At 34.2% G+C, this 21,699-nt stretch overlaps 1 protein-coding gene across 9 annotated transcripts in view; it reads left to right on the top strand.

Moving 5' to 3' along the window:
- The window catches only part of sif (still life), an 843,636-nt gene that overhangs the window by 6,334 nt on the left and 815,603 nt on the right, over positions 1–21,699 (top strand). For 6 of the 9 annotated variants that reach the window (XM_067789261.1, XM_067789264.1, XM_067789263.1 and 3 more), the window contains exon 3: positions 531–649. In XM_067789261.1, coding sequence (XP_067645362.1) covers positions 531–649 — 119 coding nt within the window. Of the gene's footprint in view, positions 1–530; positions 650–7,189; positions 7,214–21,699 lie in introns of all 9 variants that reach the window. The other 3 variants (XM_067789259.1, XM_067789258.1, XM_067789256.1) reach the window with 1 other exon arrangement.

Raw genomic sequence — 21,699 nt, 5'->3', positions numbered from 1 at the left:
TACGCACCTTCTGCCAACGTTCGTATCGCTGAACTGTCTAATATTGCAATATGGTCTTTATTTAGTCTACTTTGGGTGTAGTACAATTATACTTCAATATCACGTACTTGACAACTAGTGTGTGTTTAAATCAAACTGATTAGTCATTCATTAGCTTGCGTTGCTTTTATATTCTCTGTTGCCTCGTCCGCATATTTCTACTGAGGTCTAGACGTTTCGCCTCTAGAATAGTTGTATATCTTGCTTGGTAATTGAGCTACATATATGCGTGTGTATGTGTGAGTAAAAACTTCGGCTGATGACTACATGTGTGTGTGATATATCACTTCACTTCGAGCTGCTGGTTATGTGTGTACATAAGTTTGGTTGCTTACTGTATTTTGTTGTTGCGATTATTTACTAACAACACAATGATGTCAACATTCGCCACAATATTATAATTTAACCCTTTGAATAAACAAGTAAATAAAAATATATTTGACGCACGCACTGCTTAAGAAGTTGATATTTATCTGTTTAATATTTTACAGGCACTCGCATTGGCCAAGCCTCCGAATGTTTTGTTTATTGGAAGGATCCGATGACCAATGATACGTGGGGTCTCAATTTTACTTCACCTATCGACGCAAAACAGTTCCGTGAATGTTGTGTAAGTATTCTCATATGGATTAGCAAGGCTGACAAATAAAACAAGAAAAGCAAATTGATTATCAAATGCATGCCGGATAATGTGAAAGCTGCATGTATGAGCACAAATATACGCCGTAATAAAACACTCTAAGCAGACGTTAACCAGCCGAACATTTGCAACAATCCCGTTAAGGCAACGGAAATTCCAGCTGCATGCCTTCGTATCATAGTCCTTTAAACGTTTGTAATGGTTGGCATTAGTAAAGGTATAGTCTTTTCATTGGAGTGTGGTTTTACGAACCGGGTCCTAAAACCAGCGCACAACCCACTCAGCGTGGATGAGAGAATTACTTGCACATTTGTATAGCAAGCCGCTCAATCCAAGACAGAAGAATGCTTGCAGCCGCATCTTATAATGTTCAGACACTGCTGGTGAAGTCCCCCAGCTAGCCTTTAGGCTGGCCATATTATCTCATTAGAGATATCAAGAGATGCTCAGAGGCTTTCCATAGGATAATTGGCTGCCAGCGACCGGTAGAAGTGAATTTCTTGAACCACATGCAAAAAAAAAAATTGCACTCGCGATTTCTTGGTGAATATGGCGGTTGCATAGACTTCTACAGACGCTTCCACCCTGATTGTTGTAGCGAAATTTGGGCCTAAAGCAAGTGCCATATGTCTTCAGAAAATGTTAACAAATGGGAAAGTAAGAGATAAAGAATGAATACTTTTCGTCAGGCCCGATATATCGCATGATTTCTTGTAGCCATAAAGACACACACAGAAAGTTTTGGGGAGTATTATCGAAAGTGATGCTCCTTTGCCAGATATTTATTAGGTACGTTCCGGAAATTAACGTCTAAGAGATACTAGTCCTATCATCTGGGGAACAATTTGGTGTGTGTATCAGGCATCCTCGCACAGCTGAATAATTGATGTAGACAGAAAATATTTTATATATTATTTCTAATTGCTTTTTTTATGTACAGGTCTCTTTTTCGCTTTTATTTGGAATCCAAATCTATAAATAAAGTTTTGGTTTTAAAGATGTGGATTCGAGCTATTAGTGAGCTGTGGGCATTACTAGTCGTAGTAATTTTATTTATATTTATTTATTTTTATTTATTTATCGTACAACAAACCGAGTAACAATTTATGTGAATTATATGTTTTAATTTATGACTAAGCTAGACATTTAACGGAATAAATAACTTAAATAGAAGAAAAAAATAGATAAGAAAAAGGGAAAGAAGAAGGGTTAGAGTTATACAGCAAATAGTGAGTTAAGGTTTCAGACGATTTGGTGTTAGGTTTAAATATTATGACTGTAAAAAAACTTTTAAGAATTTGCCTATAGTTGTTTTGGTTTAGAGAGTTTCTTACTGAAGTGGGAATTGAATTCCAGAGACGTATGGTGTTGACGGAAAACAGCCGAGTAGAGGCCATATGGTTAAAGCGGGGCAGCATTAGAGTGCATGAACGAGTTGACCTATTGAATACAAATTTTTCATGCAAATACGGTGGCGACTTTGAAGAGAGTAAGCGAAAGAGAAAAATAAACAATTGTGAGCACACAAAGAAAGCTATTTGTACTATGGCACTATTGTGAATATTTGATTAGAACTAACACTGCATTACCGCCAGTTGCTAACATTCGCCAGATGGCAGCGAAAGCGCAAGTAAGTTTTTATTAGCTGTATTTCGCTGCTAACTAGTACAATTAAAACACTAGCTAGCTTACCGAATTGCATGAAAAGCAACAATAAAAAGTAATCGAGTTGAGTTGGCTAAGCGCTTTCAGTTGAAACCGCTTGGTAATTGTCGACCTGATTGATAGTGTTGTATAGTGTTGCATATTCAAAAATAGGGCACTATTGTGAACGAGCGAATGAAATGAACATACGAATATGCAGATAAACAAAAATAACAAAATAACAGCGTGGCGGCAGGGTGACATACATACAAAACAACACACGCATTTCATGTATTTTGTTTTTGTAATTCTCTGGTTGAGTGTAAAAAACAAACTGCGCTAGAAGTAGAAATGTCATAGCAGCGAAAAAAAGTAACAATTAGCTGATAAACCTCCACCATCTGTATGGTTTTGGCATAATGAAACTGTTTAGCTAGTTGAAGCGTTTTTTTCAAGCTCGCTTGAAAAAAAAAACACCTATTAATAGATGATTGATTGATAAAACAGCTGGGGCCAAATCGTAACATCCGTGATCGTATAACTCGTCACGTAAAAATATGATTTTCACATTATGACATACGTGAACGTACTACTTCGATCGTAATTTTGGATCGCAACATACGTGACGAGTGACTGAACGTACACGTTCCGTTCCACTTTCATTCGAACACAAACTGGCGATCGTATACACACATATTTCATTGAAAATATAAGAAAATTGTTAAAATTTATAAAAAAGTAAAATATAATAACAAATTTAAAACTGTTATTATAAACAAAGGTCGAAATCAAACAAGCTTAATCCAAGCCAAAAGGAAATATTGCCGGAATTCATGGCAAGATACCCGCTTTAGTAGCGAAGGCGATGAAAAGTTATTCCAAAGGCGGTTAAGAGAGTGCAGTAACCCTTTGGACTTATCGAACAAAGCGCAAGCATATCATTTCGCTCATTTGCTGCAACGTCGTCATAACTCAAAAAACATGACTTTTGAGTTAATAACACATAAACGTACCCAATATCATGATCTATGTTGTATAAAAAATCTTCGTGATCAGTTAAAAATTTAGCACGTGGTATAAAAATGAAAATATGACTTTATATGCGCAACATATGGCAGTTAAAATCTTTGAATGGCTCTCCTGGAAAATTGTGTTTTTTGAGTTATGACGACGTTGCAGCAAATGAGCGAAATGATATGCTTGCGCTTTGTTCGATAAGTCCAAAGGGTTACTGCACTCTCTTAACCGCCTTTGGAATATCTTTTCATCGCCTTCGCTACTACTGGAGCTCAAACAAAACAATAAAATTTGATCCATCGCTGTTACTTACTTTATTTTTTATATTTTGGCAACCAATTTGACAGTTCAAAATCTATTGTGAGTTAAAAATACAATCCAACCTAATGTGGATCGTAGAGTTTATTGTGAATTGAAAATAAATTACGTTCCGTTTGCTATCGTATGTTATAATCCCATTTCGTTTATACGTTTGACCGTGTTCGTATGTTACGATTCGGGCCCTGATTTCTGTTGATATTTTATATGAGATTTGTTCTTGCGCAAGATGTGCACGGGTCCGGCTCGTTTGATATATTGGCCATATAAAGAAGAGATATGAGTAGAGATATGAGAAGAGATGTGATAGGATGATATATGATAGGATGAGGGAACAGGCATATGAGTTAAGGAGGGGAAAGATAATGGTAGAGGAATATGCTTACACGCAGGATTACATCTATAAGTTTTGCTAGTTTGGTAATCAATTAATCAATTTATCAAACCAAGTTTGTAGGTTTGTGCCCATACAAGTTAGCGCCTCCTTTAATCCGGTATGCTGATGATGTCCGCTTTGCTTTCACGTATGTTTAACAAGGTTCAGTGAAAAGCCTAAAACACTTAATAAATTTCGAAAAATTTAATATATTTTTGTATACAAAATTATATTGCAAATTTATCAATTGGCATGCATTCATGTTTTAAGCGCATTGGAAGATAACAAAACATTGATATGAGTAAAGCTTTGTTAAAATATTGATGAGCTTAACAAAAAAAAAAAAAGCCTATTAATTGAATAAAGGCCAACTTTATCAATTTAATATTAAAAAATATTTTCTATACAAAACTATTTATTTATATGTATATCTTCTTAATATAAAACATGAAGTAGTTAGCTATGTATGTATGATTTTGAGTTGTTCATTGTCATTTCTTTGAAATTATGTTTTACATACATAAAAGCATAAATGAATAATGATTTTTTGTATGTTATATTATTTATATACGTTTATTTATACTTAAACATATGTATACATTAGGGTGGTCCCAAGAAATTCGAAGTTATTAATAAGCAACGCACACTAATGTGGGCTCTTTATATTGATGGCAGGGATTAAGGCTAGAATTGGAAAACTTATACATATTTTGTCACTAAAAGATCACCTAACCAATTTTATCCTCAATTTTTGTACGAAATCGAGTTAGCTGCAGTCTTCAACTTGTTTGGCCTACTTTAATATACATATATATTTGGTTGCTTTAAATCTTATCAACTCAAATTCGGTAATTAGTCACAGAAACGCCCTTTCACGAATTCGAAATTAATTTATTAAGGCTCAGTTTATCAGCAATTGGTTAAACTAAGCTTAAACTAAGTTTGCTTAAACTCTAGTCAAATTTAAACTCCAGTTAAACTACATAGCAGTTTTTCAGTCACAGTTTAAGGCCACCTTTGGGGTAGGCGTTTTGGTGCGGCAACATTGGTTTCTTACTATCTAGATAATTTGTAGATACGGCAACAACTGGATATTGTTTACCCAACAAACATGGAAAAAAAATTTTTTTTTCGGTGGTGATATCCAACATCATTATTTAATTATTCTTAAATCAGATAGTTCTCTAACTGATATCCAACTTCATTCTCCAATCACTATTCAAACTTTGAGAAATTTTGTAAAATGTATAGTTCTCGAATCTCTAACGTCAAAACCTTCCTTAAGACGTCATAAATTATTTTCTGACCTTTGAGATATTTGCACAGTTCTCAAATGAATATTCAACACATTTCTCCAGTTGATATCCTCAATTGGATATCGAGTGAAGTTGAAAACATAATCTCCAAGGAGGTTCCCCAAAAACCAACAGCTGTTTATTGTGAGAAATAAACACCTGGTTGATAGCAGTAATGAAGCGTTCTTACCTTCGATTCCAGTTAGAGAACCAGAAGTGGGAAATAAAAATTTTTTCAACTTAAGTAATACCATATTTTTTAATAAAAAATTCCCTCTTTTGCTGATTCTCGAGTTGAGCCACGCTTTCGAAACAACTTTTGAGATTTGAGAAGTATGTATGCCTAGTTGTCAACATGATCTCTAAAGGCACTCAAACCCTAATGCTTGTTGGCTATATTCGAAGCCATTTCGATCGAACGCAAATAACTGATAGGTTAACAAGAGTTTAACCCTGCCAGATCGGCCGCTAAAGCGCAGCTTAAAATTCTGTTAAAGTAGACTGAAAAACTGCAGAGTAAGGTAAAGCGTAGTTTAACTGATAAACTGAGTTGAACTTGTACTGAAAAACCGGGCCTAGACGGCTTCATAACGTAACATAAATGCACTTGTATAGACTAAAAACGATTTTCAGTACAATGAGCAAACGATACCAAGAGAGTGTATGAATTTTTTTAAAGATACCTAGTGAAAAATTAACTTTTTAATACCGATCTTTTCTGCAGCGATTAAATATATCCCTCCCCTTCTTCGCGTAGTAATAACGAAATTTTTCAAGAATAAGGAAAAAAGTGCAAGATAAAGTAGAAAGAAATGGAATAGAGGGTGAAGAGGGCAATTGGAGCTCACATGAGTAGGATAATTTTACCTGCGTTACTTTCATACAGTTTCGTATTGGCTTACAGAAAAAAATATAGGTATTGAAATCATTTGAGTGAAAATGGTATTCAGTCACTGATCGTAAAACATGATATGGGCCCAGGTGAAGCAGGTATTCTATATTTGGTATAGGGAATGCATATATGAAGAAATCTATGAGAGTGTTAAAGTCGAAGTGAGTGTGGGAGCAGCAATGGGAGTAGGAGTGGTAGGAAGATAAATGTGGTAAAGGATCAACAAGAATACGAAAAAATTGGAAGATAAATTAGGAGGAAATGGGATAGAGGGTGAAGAGGGCAACTGGAGCTCACCTTTAAAATATAGGTAGTTAGTTTTTGGGCAGAACCAAATCTGCCGGGTATTCTAGTGATATAATATATTTTTATTTTCACACAAGGTCACTTGGATTCTGAACGAATACTCTTCAGCAGCCGAAAAAAAATATTAACACCGATATACATTAAATTAAATATGTTATAAAGGTTTTTAAATAAAATTTCCATTAGTCATTCAATTCAGCAATGATGAGATAATTGAGAAGATTGTGTTCAATAACGGCCTTAATGGAGAAAACTTGACTAATTATTTCATTAAAGTTCTGTGTGAAATTGGTATAAAACTATCAATAAAATTGGTATCGTTTGAACACACATCGAACAACAATAGCTGCATATCAGTAGTAGTAATTGAAATTATTCTCTGAAATTTTCTTCAAAATAGTCAGCAAAGATATTGATTGGCCTCTCTATAAGTTGTAGGGAATTGAATTTATAGATCTTTTAAAAACTATTGGTATGTTGTTTTCCATGTATGTTTTAATTGCGCCTCAGTATTTATTTTATCATGTTTACTCTTTAATCGACACCATGAAAAATCATACATAACACTTTTTGAATTATTTTTATGCCGCTTCATTAAATTATCCTAGGCGTAGCCAATAACTGATTATCAATAAATTTTTTTTTATTTTCAACATTTTCAGGTATCTTACATTGTAAAGAGATACGTTAGTATAACTCCATGTTATTTGTAATTCACTTATTTATACATTTCTCGTGCAAATTTTACGGTTTTATTTTCTTTTATTTTTTTTGATTCCATTTCATAAAATATCTTCGCATATATCATAGTATATTATATATGATAAGGAACTGTGTCAATGCGGTTTTATATTTATAAGAACAACTCCTTCATTCTTTGTGCTTAGTTGACCTATAACAAACATACTTACTTGTATAATTAAATATCCTATATTGTTTAATTGATCTGGCATGTTTGTTCCCTCATCTAACTTTATCATTTACACATTTCGTAGAATTTCACAGCACCTTTATTTAATAACGGCCAACAAAACTTGAATGGGTTTGAAATAGCATATTCGCATTTTCTTCTTTACCAATCCTTGGTCCAATCTCAGGATATTGTAAAACGACTGCATCATCCATGGAACATCCGAAATAAGGTATACCCTTAGAGAAAGGCAGCTTAGATGTGCGAAGAGCATGAAATAATAGAGTATATTTGTTTTAAAGTAGGTCGTGCTTAGATGTACTTGTATCACAATCACACTTCTTCTCTCTGCCAACTGGCGCCAATTGATCACACCATGGGAGTTTAAATCGTTTTTCACCTGGTCCTTCTGCTTCCATAAGCCGGTTCCGATAGAAACACTTTCTTAGCCATAGTTTCATCTTTCATTCGCATAACACGGCCTATCCAGAGTAGCCGCTGCTTTTAATTCGCTAGACTATGTTTATGTTTGCGTAAAGATCGTATAGCTCATCATTAAATCTTCTTCGGTACTCGCCATCGCCAACGCCTAGAGGTTTTACCATTAAAATAAGACGATATGATTGGGGCGTATGTGTCCGTATTCGGAGCTAATAAGGCGTTCCTGAAAACCAAGAAAATTAATGCAGGTTTAGGTTTGTGTCAAGAAAATTGCCTATTTGCTGATTCCTTTACAGCCTTCCTGTACAGCCTTAACTGTTGAATCACAAGTTAATACTTTTCTGGGCTAAATATATGGCCTAATTTGTTAAGGTTTGCCTTTGAACGAGTATAAGACGAAGTACTGACGTCGCTTTTTATAACTAGTTTAAGGTGTATAATAATATCTGCGTAAAAACTCAAATGAAAATCATTGCTACTAGGTTGCGATTTATATTAGGTGGGCCACTGATCTCTATGACAAAAATTATGCTTCATCAAAGAGGCTGATTTTTTACTGGTATACACCTTCCATTTAATAAACGGATGACTAATTCGGGTTATATTTTGAACACATGGAAATCCCGCCTTAGTTCGCTCTCAAAGTAGACTCTACGACTAGAAACTTTATAGTTGTAGGGCTGCTAATAGGCGCGCATTTTATGGGATTTAATATTCGAATTTACTTAACCCAACTTTTCCAATTACTGAGTATCCGTATTTTTATATCTGTGGATTTCAGTTGTTTCTTACAACAAGCATGCGTTATCCTGGGAATATTCTAACCTCTTACCTCGTTGAAGCAGTCTTTCGAAATAGTTAGAGTTCTTCTTCATCTCATTAAATTTCTTTCGGTACTTGGCGTAGAATTATCATATTAGAGTTTGAAAGCATTTATGGCTTCAAGCATATGACTTATAACACCTGATGCTTATTTGAGGGTATAAATATTACTGGCCTATTTCCTAGACCAATGCTGCCCAAGCAATGGCTCTTTTTTGGCTCCGTATGGCTCCCAACAACAACCAAAACGATTTCATAGAATAACAAAAAGAAAAAAAAGCAAGCCTTGAAATTTTAATATAAATACAATCTTGAATTGCCTCCGTTATTGAATACAAAACAAGTGCGATATCTTATCCGTGAACTGCCTGACAGGATGTTCAAGATGGCTACTTTTTATCGTTTCGGCAACGTTTTGACACAGTGTTCAATTTGACGGCGCACACCGAGGGCTATCTTCAGCGAGTGATGGGAATAGATGAAGCATGAGACCAGGATAGCATCCTTAAAAATCATGTGATCGTGTCTAATTGTTATATTGACTTCTATGCTTGAGATATCACACTTTTCTTATCCACAATGGCTTTGGTGCATGCCATACAATCTTACGAATTCTACCATATATGTTGCTTTGTTGTTTCATATTTCAGTATGAAATCAACCGCCACTTGTTCGCATGTGCATTTCACTGCGTTTCCTTTCAGCGTGCATCAGTCGCGTCATAAAACCATTTTGCTCACAGCAGTCCAACAGTCTATGCGTCTGCACATGGTCACTAAATTCCTTGCAAAGGGCTCCCCTACAAAAACTCCTAACGTGTTCTGCGCTTTCCAGTTCGGTCGGAGGGTGTGGACGCTACTGGAAATACTTCTCGGAACCGCCATGTCCGCTCTATATTTGCGTGAGGTAGTAGTTTAGTTCACCGTGCTTTCTCTCGTACCATTCCTCTATATTAAGAACTAACGTGACAGTTCAGCGCCTTTTCTTACCAGCCTAACTGCCACCTAACTCTTGTTTGTAAACTTGCGCATTTATTGGCATCTTCAGATGATTGCTCGATTCCAATATCATTTAGATTGGCCATTTCGCTTGACAGCAGAACAATCGGAGTTCTTTGAGATAATACAAGGATCGCGTCCGCGGGTACCGTTCGATAAGCATTTTCTATTCATTCACCAGTAATTGGGTAAGCTGCTAGTATATCTGCAGGGTAGTTTTTTTTATAGAGCTGGTTGCCTTGGACAATAGCTAATGGATAGCTTCGCCTGTGCCGCCGATGTTAGCAATTATTCATATTAGGGCCCCAACAACTTTAAAAACTTTCTTCCCCACCGGCCGGGAGGGTTCTTTTAAAGTTAGGTTTGAATCAATATTTACTCCTAAATATTTTAAGTAAGGATTTGAATTTATTTGATAATCCCCTATTTAGTATTGATGCATCCCTAGTTATATTTGAGCTCATCAAAATCACTCCTGTCATCTCAAGCCCTACATTTATCAGCCACTCCTTTATTATTACTACTGCATCATTACATAATGCCTGGAGTAGATGCAGTTACTTGGCCACTGCTACGACGACAATATCATCTGCGTAGCCGACAATTTGCATGTCTTCGGCAAGGTCGATTTTTAGCACACCATCGCATAGGGTTGGCCCTAGAACAGATACCTGATGGACCTCGGCGGTGATGTTGTACTCTCTTCCATATCGTCGGTATCAAAGGTGTCGCTTAAATAGTTACTAATTGTTGTGCGCAAGTAAGCAGATGTTCCAAAGTTTCGTAGCGATGAAGTGTTTGCAGGTGCTGGAATAAGCACACATAGTTTAGCCAGTTAGCAAAAACGTTAAATTGCGAGTTGTGTTATGGATGACCTTATATATTATTTCTAATTGCTGTTTTTATGTGCAGGTCCCTTTTTTAGTCTTATTTGGAATTCGAATCTATAAGTAAAGTTTCGGTTGTACACTGAAAGAAATGGTGCTAGTAAAATAAACAAACTGGTTCTGTTGTTCTTGACTTAGCGGAGATTCGGTGAAATTGATCGAATTATGGTTAATTCGACCGAGTTCTTTGTCAACCGAACAAATTAGTTTAGTCATTTCAACAGAAGGGAAATTGTCGCTCTTAAGTTAACAAAATTCTGTGAAATTTACAGATTCCTAATCAATCTAACTGATTTTTTTGCTAACACAACTGATCTCACTGGTCATTTCAACAGCGATCAACAATCAATACATGAGCAACTTTCAAAGAGAATTTTACGCTCACTGCGCTCTCTACTTTGTACTTATGTATGCTGTGTACTATATGTATGCACATACATATGTACGTAGTTATATGGCGGCCGCTGTGGTGTGATGGTAGCATGCGTGTGGCGTGGGGTTCACACCCCGGGCAAAGCCACATAAAAATTTTAGAAATAAGGATTTTGGATTAGAAGAAAATTTTCCTAAGCCGGGTCGCCCCTCGGCACTGTTCGGCAAGCACTCCGAGTGTATTTCTGCCATGAAAAGATCTCAGTGAAAACTCACCTACCTTGCAAATGCCGCAACATAGGTACTTTCGTACAAAGCTGCCGCAACAAATTTTTGTGTTCATTTGACTACTGAAATGGTCAATTACGAATCAACGATTTGTGCGCAGTTGATTCAACATCTTGTTGCGATGGATAAAAATTGACAAATATTTCGGTTGAATTGACCAGTATTTCGGTTGATTTTATCAGTATTTTTCTATCAGTGTAAAGATGGCGATTCGTGCTATTAGCGAGCTTTGGGCATTATTGGTCATAGTGCTTTTGTTTAGCTATATTTTATTAAAATAATTTGTTAAAAATAAACGATTGTGAGCACACAAAGAAATCTATTTGTACCATGGCATTATTTGGAATATTTGATTAGAACTAACACTGCATTACCGGCAGTTGAGAAAATTCGCAAGATGGCAGCGCAAGCGCATGTAATTTTTTATTGAGAGATGGTTGATTGATAGAACAGCTGATTTTTGTTGATATTTGATATGAGACTTTTATATTTATTTGTTGCGCAAGATGCGCACGGGTCCGGCTAGTCCACTTAATTTCAGTATCAACGTTGCAAGAAATTATCTCTCAGTCCTGTTGTTGTTAGAAGCTTTACACTACTCCAGGAAGAAAGACTTCAACGTAAAAGCTGTAGTGCCCTACTCCTATATTTGGCACTCTTTATAATTGCACCAGCCAATCAACGCACTTTTCCTCTCGTAGTAAATGAGTTGCTTTTATTGCATACTTTTTTACATATTAGTATACTGCGTTTACGGCTTTTATTTAATATTTAGTGTACCAAAAAAAAAAAAAAATTATTTTATTATTTATAGTAACATTTTCATGAGTTGTTTAAATCAATTATCACTAGCCGTACAAAAAATCATTTTAAGTTCAAGCCAAATTAATATAAAAAAATGTTTTGTTTTAATATGTAAATAAAAATATAATTTTGTTTTAAATAAATTTTTTTTTTTTTTTTTTTGAACTAATCGAATAAACACTAAATTACTTTAATTTATATTGTATTCTTTCATTCCTCTTTCTCTTCTCCTCTCATCATATTCGAAAATTTTTAAAAATCCACATTCACCTTCATCATTGCATTTAACGCACAAAAAAAAAAAAAAACAAACAAAAAAAAAAAACTCGAACAAACCAATTTCGTTTCATTCACCCTCTCGCTCAATTCACGTACTCACTCATGTTATTCGTATTTTCTTTTATTATGAATTTTTATGTAATTCTTTTTTTATTGTACTTTTAATTAATTCAAATGTATATAAACTCACAATTTATGTATCAAATATAAATTTCACTAATTCAATTATAACTGTAACACAATTTAACAATCGATTGCATTTTACGGTAACGCGTCGGCAAATATATTCACTATCTCTTTTATTCGGAAAAAAAAATTTTTTTTTTGGAATAAAAATTTTTTACGAAATTATTTACATTTACGAAAACGCTGCAAAATGAAATGCATCAGAAAAATGCAAAACGATTTAAAGCAATCGCACGCATCCTTTACTATAACACCCTCACCTATCCTATTGATCCTTCACCTGATGATGACGAGCCCTGAAGTTCGGTTCTAGTGGCTAGTCAGTCACTCGATTCCTTAGAATTGTGCACTTATGTGCACAGTTATAAATCCTACAAGATTCCTTTTCCGCTTTTTTGAATAAAAACCAAATCACTGGCGGTTTTATAAACTAACAACAACAAAAAAAAAAGAAACTAAAATAAACAAAACTAACTTAAAGAGTTAACATGTGTAAATTAATAATTTAAAAAGATTAAGCTAAAATAATAATAAAATAAATCAATAGCTATAATTAAATAAATTGAAAACATGACTTGAATAAAAATATTAAAATTAGCTAAACAAATATTGCATAGCGATTGTAAATACAAAAACACCAACTCTACACCAATAACACTTCAATAAAAACTGCTTAATATTCTGCTTTGTTATTGTAAAAATTGAACTAAATAAATCGACATATACATATATGTATGTGTGCATTTGTATTCAGTACTTACAAGGGATGTAAATCCCGAGATTGTTTGCTCTCCAAACACTCAAAACCTCGGGAATAGTGGACCAGAGTCCTGTTATTATTGAGAAGAGTTTTTATGCAACTTATTGCTCTGTGCAACAATTTTATGATAACATTTACCAACTTCAGATAGTAGTTAAACCTCATAATCGTTTTGCATTCTTTGGTCAAATGTCTTTGATAGGTGAGCAGGTAGGACTTCCACCCAGGTCGCCTAAGTAGCTAATGAAAAGCCATTTTGTTGCCATTAAACTCGTTTGGCCCTACTTAATGCTACGTCGATTATGTACACTGAAAGAAATGGTGCTAGTAAAATCAACAAATCGGTTCTGTTGTTCTTGACTTAACGGAGATTCGGTGAAATTGATCGAATTATGGTTAATTCGACCGGGTTCTTTGTCAAGCGAACAAATTAGTTTAGTCATTTCAACAGAAGAGAAGTTGTCGCTCTTAAGTTAACAAAATTCTGTAAAATTGACAGATTCCTAATCAATCTAACTGATTTTTTTGTTAACACAACTGATCTCACTGCTCATTTCAACAGCGATCAACAGTCAATACATGAGCAAATTTGAAAGAGAATTTTACGCTCGCTGCGCTCTCTACTTTGTACTTATGTATGCTGTGTACTATATGTATGCACATATTTACGTATGTCGAAGACCCTGGGTTCACACCCCGGGCAAAGCAACATACAAATTTAAGAAATAAGGTTTTTCAATTAGAACACAATTTTCCTAAGTGGGGTCGCTCCTCGGCACTGTTCGGCAAGCACTCCGAGTGTATTTCTGCCATGAAAATATCTCAGTGAAAACTCATCTGCCTTGCAAATGCCGCAACATAGGTACCTTCGTACAAAGCTGTCGCAACAACTTTTTTTTTGTTCATTTGACTACTAAAACGGTCAATTACGAATCAACGATTTGTACGCAGTTGATTCAACATCTTGTTGCGATGGATAAAAGTTTACAGAAATTTCGGTTGAATTGACCCGTATTTCGGTTGCTTTTACCAGTCATTTTCTTTCAGTGTAGGGGAACTAAAAGAGGCTCCTAGGCTCCCTGAGTCTCCGTGGGGTTTATGTCGACGTATAAAACATGTACATTACAGCTGCGGTTTGGCAGACGCGGCAATACACGCAGTGAGCTAAACCTTCTGTAAGCTGGTGAGATTGTAGTTCTATATAAGGGCTTCTGACCACAATATAGAGCCATACGCACTGGTCCCACCACAACTTCATACAAATGTACACCCTTTGGCCTAAGACCCCATTTTTCACCGAACATCGCCTTGCAAGCGTAGAAACCGATGCCGGCGCTCCGTGCCCGTTACTCGATGCGTGCTTTCCCATTGAGTTAAAAATCGAATTTAGATATTTGGTATTACTTAACAGAGCTAATGTCTTTGGTAAGATTGTTTGAAATTTCCAAAATTTTGAATTATCTTATTTGGGAATAAGTGAAACGAAGGCTAACATATTTTGTTTTTACGAGGAATATTCTTGTGGAACATTTTGGCCCTTAAGTTCTATTGCAGGTTCACACCACAGGTTAAACGCAAGTTTCTCCTAAGTCGAGTTAAGCAGTTATTGCATGAGACCACAGATATATCTCAACAGCCTATTCTAATGTGAAGTGTATTTTAGTCCGTTTTGTATTATTTTTGAATAACTCTGGTAAAATATTAAACATTTTGAATAACCATAGCCAAGAAATTTGATCAAAAAATGAGGAAAGATTTCGAGGTTTCATTAAAGTTTTCTAGGTTTTTTTTATTATAAGGCCTAACAGTGATGTTGGGGAGTTTTATCAAAAGGTTTTAAATTTTAAAACTTGTCTTGCAAATATTGCTCTTTTTCGGTTCAAAAATGCCTTACTTTTCTATGTTTGCATCATTATATAGATATAACAGCTGATTTCATGCTTGTGAAAATTTTCATTCAAACTGGTGCTCCCATTACTCGAGTCTATTCGAAATGATTTATCTCGCGCCTAATGCTTTTCGGTGAAACTCTCGAACAAACTGCACTCATTCAAATAAATATTAAAGAAAAATTAAGAAGTATTTGCTTGCGCTTTTCAAATACGACCTTTTGTTTCGGGATGCTCCCATGATTTCGGGAGTGAATTTTTTGATCCCTTAATTCCTGATAGCAAACAACTAAGAAAATTTGCATCCCTAGTAAGTACTTAATACGAACATCGTATTCGATAAATTATTTAAGCTTAAAAGCGTTATTCGGCAAATTAGATTATTATTAAATTTAGGTTACTACAAAACAATAAATTAATATACATATGCAAATACATACATATGAGAATCTGTATATCATCACCCGCTTGATAGAAATATGTAGGTATGTGCAAAAACTAAAATATTGAGAAATTTTGTTTTAAAATTTAATATATTCGATAAATCCATGAATGGTTTCACATATACATAGGTACACACATAGTATAGAACATTTACTGTTAAACCCGTGAACCCATTAACTGCAAATCAGAAAAAATGTCTCTTCATGCCTCTGGCACGAGAGCGTCGATATTTAGAATACTCAGTACTAGCAAATATTGTGTTTAATGGATTTTTGATGAAAAAAGTTTAAAAATTTAAATTTATATTTAGTATTTAGGGCATTCTCGAACTAAGTTCTAACAATACAATTTCCAAGATAGCAAGAACTAAATGGTATAGTCAAAGAAAATTAATCTAGAATTGTAATGCTCATTTCACTAACGGCGTAAGAAAAGTGTGTGTCTTTTCGAAATTCCAAAAGGCTGGGATCGCATCCACATTCTCAAAAATATACTCGTTTATATAAATAAAATTTATGTTGAGTAGGAGCACATATACCAAATCATCTATAGAAGCAAGTCCGTGTAGTTTAAAGAAGTTAGCCTTTGTAAAAACCTCATTACGAAATTATCGTATTAAAGTTTTCGTTAAGTTGCATAGCTCGCGAAATGAAGCTTCAATTAAAAAATATTTTTCTATAGTGAATATATACGTAGTTATGTAGGGATAAGGTAAAAGTTACTGTAGATATATATATATATGAAGATATAAAGAGAAACAATTTTACTAAAAACAATTTCGCTTCTAAGTGCAATACGAAGTTACAAATGGTAATTATTCCGAAAAAAAGTGAAAAACAGGCTTCCGAAATTTTCAGGATTGAAAGTATATATAGTTAACAAAACATCAAATATCTAATTGCAAACACTTAAATATTTTTGTAAAAGCATTTTGAACAAAATAAAAGCAAATGCATATGAACAGCAACAAGCTAGACGAACAAGTAGAAAGAAAAAAGAATATATCAAATTTGTAGGTGTAATTAAATTAAAAATGTCTACAAAAAAAAAACTTAAGTAAGCTTATTCGATATTTATAAATAATTCATTTTAAGGATCTCATAACTAAGATGGGGCCATACATGAGGCGGTATATTTATTATTCTATAATGCTTGGAAAAAATATTAAGAAGCTATAATCAACTTTAGTCATAGTCTTTATAAAACTGTATAAGTCACAGGTTTTTTCGAGTCTCACCCCTTCAAATGGTAGGAGAAGTAAGTTACAGATTTAGATTTTTAATCGTGTGGCATCTTGCCTCTAGTGACTCAAGCGGTCCTCTAAGAATACAGAACATTATACAGCCTTATGCATCGCTCAAAATTAACTTGGGCCATTTTAAAATTTATTAATTTGTAGCATTATAACGCCTGCTCTTCCGCATAATTTCAAGAAAAAGCGGAAATATGTAACTGCTTTAAGGGACTCTGAATTAACATTTTTAGTTGTTAGGGACTAACTAGTGCTAGGTTTTTACTATGCGCCAGAATGGAAAGATATTTGGCATATACAATATTATTGCTAACACCTGAAATAAGTCTTAAAAAAAAAATTTTGATTCTTTGGTTGAGAATAAATTTCTCTTTGGGAAGAACTCTCAAATATAAAAAAAGTTTTGGCCAATTAATCTGTTCAATTGGCAGCTAAGCCCGCATCAAAAGTTGATATATTAACGCTAATGACATAATATTTGATATATAAGTTTAGGTATTAATCAATTAATATTTATATATAAGTATGTATGAACAGCAAAAACTTTTTATCAAATATTTGATTATGTACCTAAAGTATAGAATTTAATTTGGGGTTTCGTTGTTTCATAGTTACTAAATGGCTCTAAAAGCACGGGTTTCAACTTAGGTATATAAGGGCAATACTTAGAAAACAAAGCGAGCAGCGGGGCGTTCATATGGCTGAGTGGATAAAGGCGTCTGCCTTTAGACTAGCACAAAGTATGAATGTTGGAGATTTTGAGTTCAATACTCAGCTCCCGAGAATCTAGCTGATGTAGAAATAGAATTCAGAAACATGAGCTAGTAATCATCGCCGTTTGTAAACTTTATAATTTTTCTCTAATATCTATATAAAATATATATCTCTCCAAAGTTATAATATTTTCATTAAATATAAATAGCAAGCTACTCAAAAATTACTTAAAAAAATATAAATACATCTACAAAAAATTGCAAAAATATGCATCTGATGCTCGCAAAAAATATTATTTATTTTGGTTTAGATTTTCAAAACAAGTTTTTATTAATATAATTCATTAGAACTAGTCATTCGAGTTTACAACATAACATTTTGTGGCAAATTATACATATATAACACAACTCGACGGAACGGCTCCTTTCTTTCGTGCGAATCAAAATTCGATAATATAAGAGCATTCACTCATCTCAGTGAATGACAGTGCACCTGAGCGCGTTTGCGAAATTTTTCTTATTATATAGTGGTAAATGGGAACGTGAGTGACTGTGCTGCAAAGTCACGTTAAAAGTTAATACTAACACAATACTAAATCTGCACAAACTAAAAACTACATTGAATTTATATTTATGCCCCTATTACCGTTTACAACTCAATTCTGTTTCAGTTGAATTTTTGCAATTTGGTAATATAGATTACAACTCAACCTGTCAAAAACAGTGTCGGGTGAAGTTGCCTGGTCTAACAACTTTTTGTGGCATTACCGTTAACAACGAAGTTGTCAAAGCCATCAAAATCTGACAACTGATTACCAAAAATTTTCTGAAAAAAACTGATCTCATACAATTTTGCAGTTATTTGGAAAAAAGGTAACGTTTTACAAGACGGTTTACCACATAATTTTTAACAAAAGTTTTCAAAGTTGGTACCAAAAGACACATTTCGACCTACGTTTTTAGAATCCGGCACCAAAAATTAAAAACAATTTAATTTCGGTTCAAATTTTCATGTGGTTGTTGTATTTTGCCAGATTTGTTGTATACACTAATGCTGAAAGGTGTTGGACCCACCCAGGCTTATCTTTGCAAATCGTGGCCGAAGGCCGCCAACGCAAATAGGTATTCTGTGCAAAAAAAAAACTATGGATCGGACCTTATATTTCGGACCCTCTTGGGGCCATTTTATGGGTTTTTGTAAATATCTTTCGATAGAAATAAAATTTTTAATTTCCGCTTTCGGATTCTTAAAACGGATGTCGAAACGTGTCTTTTGATAAACGTTCTTCTTATAAAACGTTGCCGGAAAAATTGGAAAGCGAGTAACTAAACCTTTTTTAAATTAATTTAAACAAAGTGTATAATCAGCAATTTTGTACACATTTATAGAAAAACAAATTTTCAACAATGAATTACATTGAAAAACTTTTTGACCTTCTGGAGCGACATCCCCAGATTGGACGAGGCAAGGCGCAGTTCGGATGCAGCCAAAATAGGTGAAATTATGGGAACGTGAGTTTCACCGATACTACCCACTATTCCTGGGAATCCTGTTTTAGAGTAAAATGCGGTTTTTGTAGCGCTTTGCTCTGGAATCATTTGGATTTTAATCCACTTCATGCTCCTCAATATCTAAAACCTCTTTATGAACTGTACATTTTGTCCAGTCCAAGACTAAAATCATTTCCACAGCATTTTTGATAGCTGCCGTCAGCAAGGAATGTAGTTTTAAAATAGTGGTACAGCCGTCCCTCGAGCAATATTCTTCCTTACTTGACCGAAAATAACTCATAAATCTGCAAAATAACTTCATTAGAAGCTCATCATTTGTCACTTAAACGTTTTCTTACTTGGTGCTTATTAGTTCCAAGGGATTTGAGTGATCATGCGAATTTTATCCGTTTTCGCGACATGTCAATTTTGTTACCAAAATTTTCGTCGTTATAAAATAAATTTATTACAATTTTATTGATATCCATTTTGCTATTAATAAAACAAGCACTTGCAAATGCTTAAGTTTCCGCCACAAAAGTTCATGTATCTATCAAATCAGTACTTTTTCTCAATTCAACTTCAACTGAAATAAGTTGTAATTCGTAATACCAAACAGGAGTTGAGTTGTCTTAAATTTGAGTTGTTTTAATTAAAACCCAAATAAGTTGAGTTGTAAACCGTAATAGGGGCATTAATCTACGCTAAAAGAGTAAAGCTGTTAAAATCAACTGAAATTTCTGTAAATTTTTGTTCAATGCAAATATTTGTTGAATGAACTTCGCATAAATTGTTGATTCTGAATTGACTGTTTCAGCAGTCAAAACAACAAAGAAAATTTTCAAACATTTGTTAGCCATAGTTTTGTTGACTTACTACTGTCATCTTAAAAATATTATATATATTATTTGTAATTGCTCTTTTCATGTGCAAGTCCCTTTTCGCTCTTATTTGGAATCCAAATCTATAAATAAAGTTTCGGTTGTAAAGATGAAGATTCGTGCTATTAGTGAGCTTTGCGCATTATTGGTCGGAGTGATTTTGTTTAGCTATATTTTATTAAAATAATTTGTTAAAAATAAACGATTGTGAGCACACAAAGAAATATATTTGTACTAGGGCACTATTGTGAATATTTGATTAGAACTAACACTGCATTACCGGCAGCTGCTAACATTCGCCAGATGTCAGCGCAAGCGCATATTTTTACTAACAGATCATTAATTGATAAAACAGCTGATTTCTGTTGATATTTGATACGAGACTTTTGTATTTTGTTGCGCAATATGTTCACAGGTCTGGCTAGAACCAACTAAAACTGATAACTGTTTCGTCGCCAATTTGTATAATATTAACAGATGTGCGCTGATGTAATGGTCAATGAAATCAGTACTTTTAAAAGAAAAATCAGTTAGATTGATAAGGAATCTATAACTTTTTCTATATATTGCTAGCTTGAGACCAACTCACGGTGTGGTTTTTGATCAATCTAGATGGCCAAAACTAACTAAAACAGCAGATAAGTGGTTATCTTGTTTCATTGTTATGAAAGCAAATAGTTGACAATAAATTCACGGTGTTCCGCGCAGAATTACTATGGATCGGCCACCTGGTTTCGGATGGACCCGGCGTCGTTTTTTGGCATTACATGAGATATGTCAATATGGGTATCAAACATACGGTATTTTACTCCGCATTTCTATTGACATTTTTAAGTAGGGTTACCACTGTGCTTTGCATACAGAGTATATTAACTTTGATTGGTATAAAGGAATCGAGATATATATAGACACTTCCATATATCAAAATCCTCAGTGTCGAAAAAAAATTTTATTGAGCCATGTCCGTCTGTCCGTTAACACGATAACTTGAGCAAATATGGAGATATCTTCACCAAATTTGGTACACGAGCTTATCTGGACCCAAAATAGACTGGTAACCGATGAGCGAAATCGGATGATAACCACGCCCACTTTTTAAATATATAACATTTTGGAATACACAAAAAACCTGATTATTTAGTAAATAATACACCTAGAATGTTGAAATTTGACGTGTGGACTGATATTGAGACTCTTGATACAAATTTGAATTTTTTTTTTAAATAAGCGTGGCACCGCCCACTTGTGGCAAAATCAATTTTACAAATATTATTAATCATAAGTCAAAAATCGATAATCATATCGTAACAAAATTCGGCAGAGAGATTGCATTGGCTATAAGGAATGCTTTGAAGAAAATTTACTAGATCGGTTAAGGACCACGCCCACTTTTATATAAAAGATTTTTAAAAGGGTCGTGGACGGATAAAATAAGCTATATCTTTGCAAAAATGAGCTTTATATCAATGGTATTTCATTTTCCAAGTGGATTTATAACAGTAAATAGGAAAAACTTAAAATTTAAAAAATGGCCGTGGCACCGCCCCTAGAAGAAAAATTAACGGATCGTAATAAAATTGGGTACACAGATTTTCCCTATAGCAGGAAATATTTCTAGAAAAAATGGACGAGATCGGTTAAACACCACGCCCACTTTTATATAAAAGATTTTTAAAAGGGTCGTAGACGAATGAAATAAGCTACATCTTTGCAAAAAAGAGCTTTATATCAAAACATCAAGTTTAAAAAAATGGG

This window comes from Eurosta solidaginis, chromosome 5 (genome assembly GCF_040869045.1).
Source record: "Eurosta solidaginis isolate ZX-2024a chromosome 5, ASM4086904v1, whole genome shotgun sequence".
NCBI classification, from domain to species: Eukaryota; Metazoa; Arthropoda; class Insecta; order Diptera; family Tephritidae; genus Eurosta; species Eurosta solidaginis.
The sequence above is the reverse complement of the archived record's forward strand: the minus strand, read 5'-3'. Positions and strand labels throughout refer to the sequence as shown.